At 34.6% G+C, this 16985-nt stretch overlaps 1 protein-coding gene across 1 annotated transcript in view; it reads right to left on the bottom strand.

Moving 5' to 3' along the window:
* Nucleotides 1-16985, bottom strand: part of ZFPM2 (zinc finger protein, FOG family member 2) — a 442887-nt gene that overhangs the window by 344634 nt on the left and 81268 nt on the right. The window contains exon 2 of the mRNA XM_058564775.1: nucleotides 5247-5405. Within this exon, the coding sequence (XP_058420758.1) occupies nucleotides 5247-5405 (159 nt within the window). The remainder of the gene's footprint in view (nucleotides 1-5246; nucleotides 5406-16985) is intronic.

Here is a 16985-nt window from a genome sequence, read left to right as displayed (position 1 = left end):
GCAACATTAGCCTCGTAGGTACAGCCAGTTTGGCTCTGAGTATCAGAAGCTCACTCCCTTTCCTCAGGTCTCCACTCAACGTTCAGCTACCCCATCACTCTATAAAATAGCACAGGTGCACACACACACAGTGTCACTCTATCACCCTTACCTGTTCTGTTTTTCTTCACTGTGCTCAACACCACCCATCATATTATACAATGTGAGTTTCATTGTTTATTGTCTCTCTCTCTCTCTCCTGAGAGTGGGGATTGACTTCTGTCTACCGCCATATCCCCAGCACGCAGCAGAGGGTATGACACGGAGCAAATGCTTAATATATGGGTTGAGTTGTACTGAATTCGATCTATTGAACAGAATTAGAATCTTCTGCCAACCTAACTAAATATTTGTGTATGTTTGCTTTGGGTTTGATATTACTTACTTCCCAGGCTAAGGCTAAATCCAAGTCTGAGTAACACAGGTTTTATTCTATTTTCTTTAATACGCTTTGCATTTTTCTATTTTAAAGCTTCTTTAAAATGGAAATATAACCTTTATTTTCTGCATACCACCTATGTGAAATCCTTTTGAACGTGGTGAGAATGTCCATTGTTCCACTATATTTGTTTCTCTATTTTATGGATTTCCATATGCCCCCTTTTTTTAATCCCCATCTTTCCAGATTGAAGGGCTCTAATATTAGCTCATCGTTCTAGGTTAAGCACTGCACCCAGTGATTTCTCTGACCATTCTTCGTATCTAGATATTAGGACTAGAAGTAAGGTTTATTTCTCTTCCAAAATCAACTTGGATCTTCCAAAAAGACATCATTTTCCCTTTCAGCCTTTTAGAGATGACGTCATCAGAGAACAGTTTGCAAAGACCCTCGCTAATTTTTCTAGATAATTGTTATTGATAATTCAAAGTTAACTGACATGTAGTTTCTTTGGAGTTGTTTTTATTTTTATTTTTTTAATAGCATTACATTCTACTAACCTACAGTGATATTGACCTGACACTTTTCTTCCTGTTCACATATCCTGTGACTTTCTCCTGGAATGTGTCCCAAGACATGTTTATTCACTTTAGTTATTAACAAACATGAATATTTCAGTGAGGAAATTCTCTTCCAAATAATTAATACTAGTCGACCAGTTTTAGAACTGCTCCATGTCAACCCCACTATGAAGCTTATCGTCTCTGAGTTTATCCAAGAATTGCTAATAAATAAAAGAGTTCCCACCTGCCAGCAGCGACATAACTAAGAGCTCCCCAGGTTGCTTTCCAGACCACCAAATAATTCAATTTATATTAGTTTGCTTAGTTCTAAACATACATTGATGTACTTCCATGTTTACTATATAAACCAGAAGAAAGGCAGAAAAAAAATCACTGAAGCAAATAATCCAGTACCAAAGGAAATATGTAGCACTTATGGACATAGCCTTGATGTCTTCGTCATCTGTAAATTCAAGGAAATAATTCTTGCTTGTTTCCTTCCTTTCAGAGATACTGTAAGGCAAGATGCCAAATGATCTACACTCATTGCACAAAAGAGGAGATGCAAATTGAAAGTATTGCTTTATGTTTTGCTAAAATTCTTAAAGTCTAAGGATATCGAAGCAACTTTGCATCTTTTAATAAACATAGTTCATTTCATTCATTTCAAAGATGAAAAACAGAAACTTGAAATGTGCAACTAACCCAAAATAAAATGTGACAAAGGAAACTTCAAAAGAATTGTCAGGTTCAAATTTTAGAACTGCAACTATAGCAAGGGTTTATTAAAGATGATCTTTTCCACTGTTAATTGTGAATATTTATGCTTCAGATTCATAGGATTAAGAATTCTACACATTTAAAGCTGACATAAAATTCTAACATTTTTTGACATTTCTGTAGAATATTACATTATGAGAGTGATTTGGGTCGTATTTAATTTCAAGCTTTATAATAGCTAGCAGCTTTACTAATATTAATAAATGTTGAGACTTGTAAAAAAGCCTGCCCTTTGACAACAAGTATATATATAATATCTGTGTGGAACTGAGGAAAATACTACAATAATAAGTAAAGAGTCATTCTAAACACTGAAAATATCCTGTATAATGTGGAAGCTCAATTTCAAAAGGAAGTAGGAACATTTACTTATGATAAGCTATGTCTCTACAAAGAGTAGAGAGTTTTTCTTTTCTCTTTTTTAATAAAAGGAAAGTTACAATATCATATGATTGCTTTTATACAAAACATAGTTGCAAAAATACAAATGAAGACACACTGGAACTATATGTGTATCCTCAGTACTCTGTGTCAAAATACTTTGGAAAACTTAAGATATTCTAACCATGTTTTTGTGATCTGAGTTTTTAAACTACTATCCTTTGTTTAACAAGAATAAAGCATTTGGTGTTTAAAAATATTATCCCGGGAACTCACTATGTCAAAGTAACTACGTCATAGCAAAGCAACTATGTCATTGCTAGATTTTAATCATGGCTGGATCTTTAGACGAAGAAACTTTCTAAATAACCCAATTCATTTTCCTACATATATTGACAATTTTTGAGTTGTCATAAATGACTTAGAATATGTGCAAAAGGTATGTTTCATCAATGAACAAAGTTAAAAATATTTTTATTCAGAGGAACAATTCTTACATGCTTTTTCAATCACGACACTGGCATCATTAACCATTTAACTACTTACACTCTTTTAATGCGTAATTTATCTTCTTCCCTGCAACTAGAAAGAAAACATAATTGTGTGTCACTGAGACTAACACGTGAATTTCTACAGAAAGACTAGTTTCTAATTTTCCAGAGAGAAAATTTTCTCTCCCTATCATAGCTAATCAACTTAAGTGAAAAATGGATGGAATCACTTGTATGACCTCAAGGGGATGTAACATCTATCAATAATTGACTCTTTTCACACCAGTTCCTACTGCCTTCAGTGGAAATTCCCTGGTCTCACATTCTATGAGAGTAAAATAATGAAAATCTTTTCCTATCAAATAAGATGACAGTAGTTTGAAATAGTAACAGCAGTATTTATCCTGAAAAATATTATGTGAAAATAAGAATTCTTATCCCCACCTATCACTACTTTCTAGTTACAAACTAAACATTAGAGAATTATTTTTATAATATGTAATACATTAATTATATATTATTTAATATATTACCTATATTATATATTAAATATTATTTATTTGATATATTTTTTAAATTTCTAATAGCCCAACATTTATTAACAGTTCAGTTAATAATAATATCCACTAAATAATGTTCTTAATCATTGTAATTCAATGTTTTGGGTTTTCTTAGTTCCTAAAGGCTTGTCATTATTTTTCATGAGTTACAACTCTGTTTAGTATAGATGGAGGTTATTGTCTTGAGACCCTAACTATGTAATCGTGTAAGCATCTGCCATGCCATAAGTCTATTTTCTTCCGTGAAATTACTAACTTAAAACATAGAGTTCTATATTCTTTCATTAAACATAGCCCTTAACCAATGATCATCCCAAAATATAAAATATATCTAATAATACCTATCATTACTGCCTCCCTGGATTAAATTTACAAAAATGTCTGAATCCATACACTAACTCTTTTAAGGGCAAGAGCAAGAGGAATAAATGGTATCTTCTAAGTATTGGTTCCTTCTCTTTATTGCAATCCCACAACATAAGGTAGGTACTCTACAATGCACTAAATGATATACTTCCTGACAAAGAAGGAAAATGGAACATCTTCTGACAGATTTAAAAACTCTTCATCTCTAGCCAGCTCTTATATGCATTGCAGTGGCTACATATCATCAAGAAATGGTTCTAGCATCCAGAACAAGTAAGGTAAATATTAATTTGGCCTGAAATCTGAGTCAACGCTCCAAAAAAGGCCTATTCTGTCCCTACCATTCTCATTTTCAGTCAAGAGAATCTGACGTGGGAGACAAGGGCCAGGTTACAAAGCCATCTTGAGGTCTTTGGGAATTAACGGTCAAAGAGGTTTTCTGAACTTCAATGTGTCCAGGAGCCGTTGCTGCCGTTCCATTTCCACAGTTTCAGGGCACAGGGTTCTACTGACCACAGGGATGGAAAGTGGCTGGCTTCTTTTGTTTCTGACACACAAGCGACATGAGAAAGTCATACTGGAGTTTTAACAATATGTATCAAATGTATATGTGCCCACTGAGATATGTGTATGGGCAGTTTTGGAGAAGCTATATCAGCATCCTTGATTTCAGACTGTCAAGTCTGATCAACAAATTCACACAAACATAAAAAAAACCCACATAATTTCTCTGTCTGCCTAAAACATACACACATATGTATAAAAATGGTGCATACACAGACACAGACATATAAAGACGCAAACCCTCAGTCATGCCCTCCGGGAAACTATCACGGTAAAATCAGCAAAAACAGCTCTTCTAAACCAAGGAAGTTATCCAAACACTTGAGAAATGTACTTGAGAAACTGTACGTTGGTGCAGAGGGCGATAGAAGACCTACCTCACTTGCAGAGACGAAACAATCAAATTAAAAAAAAAAGAATCATAAGAAACCTTAAACTCACTTTTGAAAAAAGCAAGCAAATGAGTACGCACGCCCAGTGAGGACAGACCGGTAAGTTACCGGCCAGGCCACCCGGCTCCAAGTCAAGGCTGGAAATAAGCTGAGATATAGTATCTCAGGTACTTTTTCAGATCTAATGTTAATGTGTCAAAAGAGTATCTAGAATGGAGAAAGAGTGTGTATTTTCTTATTTGACAATATCTAAACAAGCAGCATCTTCAGTGTTGAAAGTTAACATCAAACACCTAAGGCATTCAGTTTTCAAAAGGTGTGAACCAGAACCATGGGTTCTAACTGTCCCATTCATGCTTACACTCAATGCCTAATTCAATGCCTTGCAAACAATTGACATTCGATAAATATTTGCTGAAAGAATAAATGATAAACATTAAATATATTATAGTTAATTGGTCAATCAACATGAAAATGTTCCCAGTTAATTAGCCAATCAACATGAAACTATTTGTTTAAATATACAATATGACTTATTAAGGTGGAATTACTTCTTTTATCCTTCAAAATAATATTTTATGTTTAAAAAATTCTGCACATATTTTCAGACTGTTGAATTACGTTTCAGCATTTTGAGCACTTTTACTCCACTCTATCAGTGCATTTTTTAAACTTGACATAATCATTTGAGTAAATGGACTCACATACTGCATCCAACCATTATTGATTACCTTTGTTACAAAAGTATTCCACTTCTTCACAGCTCAGATTTTCAGGCCCAAATTCTGTGGAAAAGCTTTCCTCCAATGGAAAGTCCCCCTTTGAGATGATGTCTGTTTCCTCTGACGGACACTCTTCTTCTTCCTCTTCAATGGCATCTTCTAGCGGCCCTTGAAAAAGAATCAGGGACACTGTACCAAAAACATCCGAAGAAGACAGTGAACTAAAATCCTTAAATAGGGTCTTTTTGATTAAGGTGGTGAGGAAAATGTATTCTATGAATAGGCCAAGTAGTACCACCAAGGGGACTCACACAAGATAATGCCACATCCATATTCACAAGTAACATTGACCTATGATGAGAAATGGAAGGAAACCGGTGCCTGAAGTTACTACATAGAAAGCAACCTCCGTCTCCAGTCCTTCCCCACCCCCAACTCTAAGCCCAAAGCTTATTTTTTTATCCTCTCCTGAAGAGCAAAACTGTGCACTTTATATTCATTTGTTAGAATTAACTGCCTGGTAAAGAGTACAAGTCTCTTTTACACCGTTGTACAATTTTACCTGAGATTTTAATAAAGATTTAAAGTAATTGAATGCATTTTAATTGAACTGAGATTTTAATAGAGTCTATACTTTTAAAAATCCATCTTAAGAGTGGATTCTGAGAAAAGATTTCATTATATGTGTTTGAGGCTTGAAGAAAAATTACATATTTCTCTCCCTGATGAAAGCATAACCCTATTCATAATTAATTGAATTTTTTCTGAAATGAAAAGTAGTTTTCTAATGAAAAAATGTAATTTGTATTTATGTGATACTTTTTCAGTAATAAAAATACAACTCCCTTAGAGTGAATGAGAGTGAGGTGCACTACATTAAGGGACCTATTTTATTGAAAGGAAAGGGAGGGCTGTAGTTGTTCAGATGGATCTGAAGTGGACTACGTGGGAATGCCACACGGCTGATTGTGAATTTCTGACTGCCCTAAAGAATCAAAGTATCCGATTCATTTTACTAAGCAGAAGCCTGCATTTGCTGCTAAAGAAGCGATGTGGCATTTTATCTAAAGAACACAATTATGGTAATTTGTACTAATTGTCACTCATGTCAGGAGTCTCATCAGACAGGCTAAATCCTTAAAAGGCTTAGGCGGTCTCTTTCTCTTACTGCTTAGACATGTGCTAGGAAATTTTCAGGACCAAAGGAGAAATCTTATAAATAATTTAAAACAGTACATATATTACAATTTTTACATACATGGGCAAACAGGAATAGGTACATGCAGCAAAGCGCTGTATCTGGTGTTTTTCCAAAAGCAAGTTTCCAAAGGGCTGAATTCATATGACACATCTCCACAGAGAGAATTAGTTGCATGGATTTAAATTAAGGGACATCAAGCAAAAAATTTCCTATGGAATGTCTTTGTCCTTTTTAAAATTTCTTTTTTCTTTTTTTCTTCAAAATAACAAATTTTAAGGAAGAAAACAAATTTTAATTCCAAACACTCTGGTAATGTGCTTTCTTATACTCAAGGTGGAGGGTTAAAAAAAACGTGGATTCTGTTTTTGCACAAACCACATTCAAAAGTACGGATCTCATATTAGTTTTTACTTCTTATTCATTATTTCAAGTTTAAAATTTATAATCTTTCACCTTTTACAACAATTATGTCAAGGAGCAAGACATACAAGGAATATATAAAACAGTAATAATGTAAAATATTACAATCATTAAAACAGTTATCTGATAATTCTAATTGTTAATTCTGAGTATAATGAGGAATATAACAGAATATTTTCCATGTTTTTTATTTTTTCAAACTACTTAATTATAATAACAAGTTTGGTCAAAAGACGACACCTGAAGCTGTCTCCTTTGTGTTTCATGTGGAACTTTCAAAGCACTTTCTTATCTTGAAAATTACCCAGTGAGGTAGGTATGGTAATTATTACTATTTTTATTTTGTAGATCTGGAAAGAAAAGCCCAGGAGATTAGTTAACCAGAATAAGGTTACAAGCTAATAAGTGAAAAAGTTGATATGAAAACTCAAGTTATTTTTAATATCTTTTATTATTATATCATACTGCTATGCAAACTGTTCTTTGGTAGTTATAAACCCATTACTTCATAAATAAAACTATAAAATATAGATAACTCATAAACACAAAAATTTTCAGACATAGGGAATTCATATTAACATAGCTATTTATTCATAGATGCTTAAAGATCTACTCATTCAAAATTAAGAAACCTCTTGCTCTTCTCAGATTACTGAGAATATATATTACAAAACATTACACCCCCCAAAAATATCAGGAAGATCTTCTTGTAGACGTCACCAAAACTAAAATAATTTAATTATTTACATAATTTATATCCATACTAAACCAATCTGTAAAGAAACTGCCTTAATATCAATTATAACAGAAACGACAATATATACTCCTTTTGGAATACATACTCTGAGTTTTGCTAACAAAAAATAAATCTCTAATTCATATATATATTTAAGTGAATATTATAAGAATAAAATTTATAGTAATAAAAATGCTTTCTTTTTTAAAATGAAATTCTGAGCATATACGCTAACATTCTTAGAAGGGTTTTTATTAAAGATAATACATCATTGAACAATTATTTAAAATACTCAACGACTTAACAGATTGGCTCCAATGTTATGTGAAAATTTGAAAGAGAACAAAATCACAAAGCACTGATCTATACTTAATAAACTCTAACCAAGCCATCCATGTTATGGTTTTATAAATACATAAAGTAGCTTCTATTTATCAAAGATTAAGACATGACCTTAATTGATAGTATTTTATATTCCAGGTGCTGTTTTATTTAAGGTGTTGGCTATCAATTTGCAATTCCAAGCATGTAATTGAAACTAAGGACCATTTTCAAAAACAAACTACAAAAACCCAAATGAAAGCTGAAAAATTCTTGAGCTCATTGTTCAAAATACGTGAGATCTCACTGCCAATATTTAGAACAGGCCACAGGAAGGTGATTTACTGGCCAACTTGTATTTCTCCCAAAGCAAGTGTCAGATTTATATAATTTATTGTGTATACTTTAAAATGTGAAATTACTAACCATTCCTCTAGCCATGCTACCAAATCAGGCTCTGGCAAAAAAGATTTCTCTTAAAATGCGTAGTATTTATGGCTTAAGATCGGATCTTACTCTTTTCTCTATGTTGCATGTTTCTTCAACAGGAAAACTTGCAGATAATCAGTGGCCATAAACTAACATTTTAAAAGGGTAAGAGACACTTGAAGCACAAGTACAATTAATAGCACCAATGAAGGAGGGAATGAAGGAACCTCCTGTGTATGGACTGGTGGGCACAGAAGTCCACTTCAGAAAAATCACCACACATAATTTGACACAAATAATAATATCTACTCAGAAAAGGCTCACGACTGAGCTCCATGTGCCCTCATGGAGAAAATTACTTCTGATTGAGGCCACTTGGCAGGCAAGTGTAAGGAAATCTGAATTTCAGCTCTTCAACTGCCTCTGATTTATAGATATTCAAACAGGCTCACTAGAATTAACAGCCTTAATGTTTACATATATACATATTTACCTCATTTCAAAATGCTGATAATTAGCTGTGTGTCCTAAAGCTACGAATACAATGGTGCTCTGTGGCAGGCCCATAATACTGTTAATCACCTCTCAGAATGAGGAGGCATTCTTTCATAGTTTATACTGGATGAATATAGAGATTACTGGGAGATTCTGGTGGGTGCAAAGTAATACCTCCCTTTTCGGAAAGGGATATAGTTGGGTACCGGGAAACCATTTGAATTGACCACACTACCTCTGCCCTCCAGACATAAAGCTGAAGCTAAGAAGGGTTGTGCAGATTCACAACACCTGACAATACTGATGGCCATCCAACACACGGTCAAGCCTCTCATTTAGCCAGTAGCAACAGTTATACTGTAAAAGCTGGGGCTAAGTGTGGGAGAACTTTTCATTTGGTGGCTGTTTCAATGATCTGGAGTTGGTAAAGGGCAAAGGGGACATTCAAGATTAAGTCTTCTGACCCTATACACTAATAGCATAATCACTGAATGAAATGAAAATAAAGAAATGGATTTGATGATTGAGAAGCAGTTTGAGGAGTACTTACTCCTCAGATAAACAAATATGAGAAAATTATTGCTACAATTTCAGGTGGTTAAAGAAATCCCCAAAACCCATCCACAGCCACTGCAGAAAGAGCCAGAAGGTGACAAACAAAACTTGAGGGAAAAAATATAAAAGATACATAAGAATTCAGATTGATTAAAGTCAGCAATACAATGAGGAAATGCAAGAATGCAAGAAATGATAAAGACTAACATAGTAAATATTAAAGAAGAAAAATATGTCTTTCAACATAATGTTGTCTCATTAAATAAATTTCTACCTTGGCAGCTGACTATAAACTGGACCAACCCTCACCTAAATGTCAGATTGTCTTTGTTCATATAAATTCAAAGCACTTCAGAATAAAGACACCCAATAAAGAAATTATATTCTACAGAAATTAATATACATTGTCAAGTATGAAGGAGGGAAAAAAATGCCAAATTCTATGGCTTTGATGCAGTATCCCCAAAAAGGGGTCCTTTCTCTTAAGTACTCACCAGCATTAATTATTATAAATTATTTTAGTTTGGTTTTGCACACCTTTTGATTAAAACAAGACAAACACTTTGTCATAATGGAATATAGAGAGCATTCAATCTCCTCTCCGTGCATTAATATTCTAAGCATTCGTGAGGCTGCACAAGACTAGCCACCTAGCAAAATGAGACTGTTTCAGAATACTGGGCAGCCTTGATTACAACTGACAGGTAGGAAGCAAGTCACATTAAAATATTACCATTCCCAATAATTACAATAATCCAACACAGTGTGCTCAGAAATTTTACGAGGTGAGTTTCCCCTGAAAACACACAAATATTTTCAAACCTCTTTATTCTGGTACTTCTTATATGCCACTTCAGATGATTTTTATATCTGACAGCATTATTAATATTACAACTTCCATCACAAACTTTATGTCATTTTACTTATGCACAGAACAAAGAATACATACCAAAAGAATAATTTCTCAATATCTTAATGAATTAATGAAAATGGTGATGCAGTCTTCAAGTTACCAGCTCCTATTTTGTGCTCTTTTAAAGCATTTGCAAAAGATGTACTCATTCCTTTGTCTAGAAAGTATGGAAAACCTTCTAATACATAAACATATAATACAATAATTATCTCCAAATCTGACAATTTAAGCAATAATATAAACTATGCTTTAATTATTACATAATAATTAAGCCACATTTATCAGGTGATGCTACCTTTCAAAAGGTAAATATAAACTAGGGACAGACAAATTCTGGTTCACATTTAATATGTAATACACAAATATGACAAAACTCTACAAAGGTATGCTATATTTTAGTTGATAGGTAAAAAGAATTAATACAGAACTTTTCATTCTAAACTTACGTTACATTTTCTATATGTGATGGAAATGATGCAGTGGACTGATATTTAAATTGGATGTCTTGTTACCTAATTCTCTGTTTCCTGTGTTCATATTTCTTTGTTAATTTTGAGATAATATTCTTAAAATACAAAATATAAAGCCCTTCTAATAGGAAAGATTTCTAGTATCACATGTTCTGTACATATATGGCCTGTTTAATTAGAAATGGAAAATAAAAACTCAACTCTAAATTAAAAAGTAGAGATCCACAAAAATGTGCCCCTCCCCATCTCACTATGGAGTAGGAACATTTCTATCTTTAGAGAACGAATATCTTTTTACTAATTTTATCTGGGGCATATTTTGTGGCTCTCAGCAGTTTCTCTCTTTTCAGCTGTTACATACAGTCCGACTTCCTTATGGATCATCACTACCCCATAGGCACACCTCAAAATGCTGCTCACTCGGTTCCTATTACACTTGTCTCATGCATATCCCACAGAGCTGTTTAATGAGAAAGGGCAGGGAAGAGGGATGCTCTTTGGACAGTGCAAATCCATACTAACTCATGTAATTGAGCTTAACAGCAAGAATAAAACCTTATTTCTGTATTCTAAAAAATAGTATTTTAAAGAAGCAAGTTCTTCCTGCAGTCACTCACTTTTAACAATAGTTGCATCAGGGGATCTAGTAGGAAGGAAACATTTTTATTAATTTTTCTCTTATCTGCCAGAAGAATGTTGATTTTTTTCATTTGCGTTTGTTGCCTGCAGGTAGCAGACCAGAGAATCATATAGTAGAAATTCTTCTTTTTGATTAATTTCTTTCCATGTGTTACGTTATGTCTTATATATAATTGATTTGGGGCTTTGCTCATAGCTGCACATCTTTTTTATATCTGTACCAACTGCTGTCCTTCAATCTAGAAAGTTGAAGGAAATTACCTGAATTTTTTTAAGTTTATTAAAAATGAGATCTGTGAATATTTAAATTGAGTTTTGAAATGTTAATGCAAAAAAAGATGTTAGAGAATTTTTAATGGAGGGTTCAGTTTAACCATACTCCATTACAAAAAGAAGGGAAGGGGGTCAGGTTTTATTCAAATTGTTTCTTTAGGGGGAAAAATGAATTCTTTGATTTTATAAAAATAGAGTGATATTCTTTGCTACAAGGTCTTTGGCCATTTTTATAGATGGCAGTATTAACACTTCTTATATATAAATCTGAAAACAATTTAAATTCTATAAATGTTTTTTTCCCCTGAAATGCTTTGCTTTGAGATCCTTCCAATTAACTGAATAATTCTAATAAGAAAATAATAATTTTGCTTAGAACAAAATTATTTTTGTTCTAGCAAGCAACAACTAATCCTACATAGTAGATCAAACACTGATATCACAGGAAAAATAAAGTCAGATGAGGAAAAACAGAAAAATTTGAACTAGAATCTCTAATGACTAATTTACTTTCAGGAGGTAACTCAGGCAGTGAAAAAATTCAGTTCATTAGTAAATGCCTTGTGCATTGACCCAGGAAGTTAGTGACAGAGATGGCACTGAAATTCAAATACTTTGTAATCAAGTCTCAGTCCAGAGCTCCGTAAAGCTATTCTCAGTTTATTGAAGATGGTAACCCTATCACGAAGCAATATGAAAGTATATTCATTACTAAAACTACATATTTTTATATGATTCTGATGTATTTCAATAATAAAAAGCCTCCAATTAGTAATAAGTACAAAAGATGAAAGGCATTGTATATTACTTTGTTCTCTTTATGAGACTTTCATGTATTCATTTATTCACTCATTCATTCTTTATTCATTTAACCAATATTTATTGAGGGTGAAGAACGTGGCAGGCACCGTGCTAGGTATTGGGACAACCGCAGGGTAAAAGACGGATGGCCTCAGCTGGAAGGGAGCCGATAATCTAGCTAAGGAGACAAACTTTATGCATACAAGGCATGAAATTTATTTTTTAAAAAGAGATACTTCATTTTAACATGCGGAGGGCAGGAAAAGTTTCTTAGATACCCTAAATTCTAGTTATTTGTGCATTTTTCTTATTTCCTGTGTTACATTATAATTCTATCTTACATACACATGTAACTAGAAGCAGCAAGTATGGTTCCTTGCATTTAGCCATGGCACTTAATACTCAAATAAGAAATTTTCAGTTGAATTTAATTGTAATAAAGTTGAAGACCATATGAAGAAGAGATAATACTGAGCCAAATTTTTAAAAAATGTCTAGACACACAGCTTTAAATTATTACTACTTATATTGTTAGAGAAAGTTTATTCCGCTTGACAGTGTGAAATCCATGATCTTTTTCTGGTTATTCAAAGCAGGTGCCATCTACCCTCAGCCTGCCAGAAGTTTGTTTGGGGATATGAGATCAGAAAGCAGGAATTTTTCCCCAAATTGAACACTGCTGTCATAACAAAAACATCAGGTGTTACCCAGAATATGAATACACTACATTAGATTTTTAAAAGCACTATGAGTAAGAAAGGAGAAGATTTGAACCTATCCATGGAATCTCTTGTACATGATAGTGGCTGATAAATATTTATTAAGTGAATTAATCAAAACTTATAACTTCATAGACTTGCACAAGAAAAAACATACACATTTTCTTCAGAAATTTCAAAGGACTATCAAAATATAGCTAGTATTCTTATCTAACAAACTAAATTCTGCAAAACTAGTTGATAATATCCCACATAATTATATAACAAAGTAAAATCTGTACAATAAAAGAGAGGTGATTTTTTAAAATTACCTTATGTAAACAGAGATATAAAAGAATAGAGAAAAATGGGCTTGTAGTTTTTTGACTCTAGAATGGATATATATTTCTTTCTCTTTCTAGAGCAAATCAAACATATGTATATGTTGGTTTTAAAAAAGTCAGCAACAACAACAAAAGGACTAGCCAAACAATGAATACTAAACAAAGGACTCTGATGACTAATTTCCTTAAACAAGAAGTTTAAGAAACTTTCATAAGGCAAAGATGAATCAAGCATGTCCTTAAAAACATTCAGCATGCATTTCTTTGTCTCACACACAATATATTTGCCTCATATGAAAACATCCAGTATGTATACGGCTACATGCAGGGAAGGAAGGAAAAATATCAGTTCACTGCAAAGATTTGGGAGAAAAATATTTAACTAGAGGAGAAAATCAACAAAAATATTTGCGTCAGGTTTTGGTCATTGAATATATAAACTTTTCTTCTTCTTCTTGTTAGAGCCATCAAGTACATTCTGACTCCTAGTGACCCCATGTACAGCAGAGTGGAACCCTGCCCAGTCTTTTTGCGCCATCCTCTCACCTTCCAGCACTGTATCAGACAATGCTCCACTGCTATTCATAGGGTTTTCATGGCCAATTTTTTCGGAAGTGGGTGGCCAGGTCCTTCTTCCTAGCCTGTCTTAGTTTGGAAGCTGTGCTGAAATCTGTCCACCATGGGTGTCCCTACTAACATTTGAAATACAGGTAGCATAGCTTTCAGCATCACAGCAACACGCAGCCACCACAGTATGACAACTGACAAACAGGGTGATATGGTTCCCTGACAGAGAAACGACCCAGGCTACGGCAGTGAGAGCGCCGAATCTTAACCTAGACTACCTCACTTCTTTTTTTTTCTTCTCCTTAACTAATAAAACTTGACTCTAACTCCCATCTCATCAAATAGATCAATTTCCCTTTTTTTAATCCTTCAATTTAATAACACCCTTTCTGACCCTGCTTTATTAAAGCGATTCTTTACGTGTGCAATTAATTATTGATTGAATCTTCTGGGGAAAAAAAAAAACATTCTGTGAAATAACTGCTCTCAAAACGATGCCTGACTTTCTCGGCTGATTACAAGTAGTCTGTGAGCAAACAGTGAGTCTCCAAGTGTCGTCCCTGGACCAGCAGCAGTAGCCATCACCTGAGAACTTGTTAGAAAGTATGTTTATTGTCAGACACCACCCCAGATCTACTGATTTCAGAAACTCTGGGTGTGGGGCCCATCAATCTGTGTTTTAACAAACCCTGCAGGTAATTCTGACACATGCTTGTTTGAAAACAACTGTGCAGGAATATAAATGCCATACAGGTGTTATTTTGTAACAGTATAAATTATATTTATTATTGTTATTTAATAGAAAGAGTACAATATTTTGCAACTAATACAAGCTCCACGCCTCAATTATGGATAGACACCTTGTGTACCGCAGCTGATGGGCTGTGATCAAACTACCTTTCACCTGGCAACTCAATGTTGTCCTGATAAGTGGTAGGTTAGGTTTACTACTTATTTAGTGCTGGTTAATCATTCTCCCAAATAATGCCAGAGAGTCCAGCAAGTGCTCAAATCACAGTATCAGATGATTCTGGGATGGCTTGGAATAGACTGTAGCCACTTCAGGCTGACCCAAATGTTACTTCTCCATACCATTCCAAGAGTCCTGGACAATGCAAACAATTGATCAGGGAGTTGTTTTTACTAAAGAACCCCTCACACGTTTCTGGCTACAGTATAGAAAGTCTTTACACAAATAGAACAGCATCTCAATTTTTAAAACTTATGGTCAGTTGTTTCAGTCTCTTGAAGACCAAGAACATCAAACGGCACAGTGTTCCCCTCATCCTCCTCTTTCGAGAGCCCAGCATTTCGTGAGATGAGAGGAAGGGTACCCTGCGCAGCCAGACAGAGCTGGCTTATCAATCAGTGGCAATCAGTGTGAAGCGAGAGGTCCCAGGCAGATGACACATGTTCCACCCCTCATCATCCCTCGCTCTGACCCCTTATTATAATCAGGCCAGCGCACAAACCAAGTGTGGTCTGTGGGATTTTATGGAACAGCGTCGTGGCCAACTTCATTGTTAACCCACATACGCGGCTCACAAAACTACACGTCCCAGCACTACCACCTTGGACCAAATAGTCAAGGTGAAGGCAACTACAGAAATCTGTTCCATTTTTCACAAATAGGTGTGGCCTCCTACTCCTGGAATGCTGCCAACTTGGACCTCCGTTTGGGTATGACACAGTAAATCATGATGAATATTCTCTCTAAGCCTGTACGGTCCTGCACACATGTTCTTTGCATAGCTAGAAAAAAATTCCTCACACAAAACAAAGCATTGTTGTGTATTCCGCGTATTGGTTGGAATACAAACTTTCTAACAATTTGCCTAATTTCACAGGTGTATGTGTAATTTCCCAAATTTCCATTCCGGCAGATCTCTTTCATCTCTGAGGGATGAAAAAACCTTCAACAGATCTATTGTTGCAAAACCCTAACCAGACGAAGGGGGCTTTGTGAGTGAAGGTAAAAACAAAATCAACATGTTCACTCCACTCTAATTGTGACATGCCCAGGGATACATATCGGAAGGGCACTTTATAACAAGTGTTCTATGTTGTCATTAAACTACCATAAAAGTACCTCGATTCAGTACTTGTGAACATCTCAAGAGGCCCCAGAAAGCACTTTCCCATAAAACATATCTTCAAAAAGACTTTTACTTTATACTAGCACATTAAAAGAGTGTCTAAAGACACAGAGGCACTCGATACAGCTATATTTTTAAGAACACTTACTCTCGGGAGAATTAGGAGAGCAGGTAGGGTGCCAGCGATAACAAAGCTAGCTTATCCACACTGTTCCAGCAGTCGCAACCTGGAGGAAGCATCTAAGGGCTCTCTTAAAAAGAAAACATCCTCTGCCTTTGCCAACAAAGCCTACAATAGAATAAAAGCAAGCACCTTTACAGGCAGAAGTTATAGGGTAAGCCAAAAGGTGAAGAGCTCACATAAATGTACTCTCCTCTGGCGGCTGGCAGCACTCCAATATTCGCATCGTAAACCTGTGCCAGCCTCCATGAGACACATTCTTATGCACTTCTGGCATAAGTGTCTATACAGCACCATAGGTGAAAATAGGGCATGGCAGCTTCTTTTCCAATTAAATAGAATTTCATTTTTTCCGTTAAACTGTAAGAGTAAAAACGCATTTACTAACTCTATTGAAGGTGATAGTTTTTATTTCAATATTGATTATACTATAGTTATACTTAATGAAAACCTAAAGGGTTCTCACCAGCAGCTCCTCAACACCATCACCCTCTCTCACTTGATCCAAAGAAATGCACATCCTTTCCTTCCAAATAGAAAATCCAAGAATATCAGATTTATTAGTATTTATCTAATATTCAGTGCACTGGCAACAAGTACAGGGGAATT

This window comes from Diceros bicornis, chromosome 21 (assembly GCF_020826845.1).
Source record: "Diceros bicornis minor isolate mBicDic1 chromosome 21, mDicBic1.mat.cur, whole genome shotgun sequence".
In the NCBI taxonomy this organism is placed as follows: domain Eukaryota; kingdom Metazoa; phylum Chordata; class Mammalia; order Perissodactyla; family Rhinocerotidae; genus Diceros; species Diceros bicornis.
Note: the sequence above shows the minus strand (reverse complement) of the source record. Positions and strands in the feature narration are given on the sequence as shown.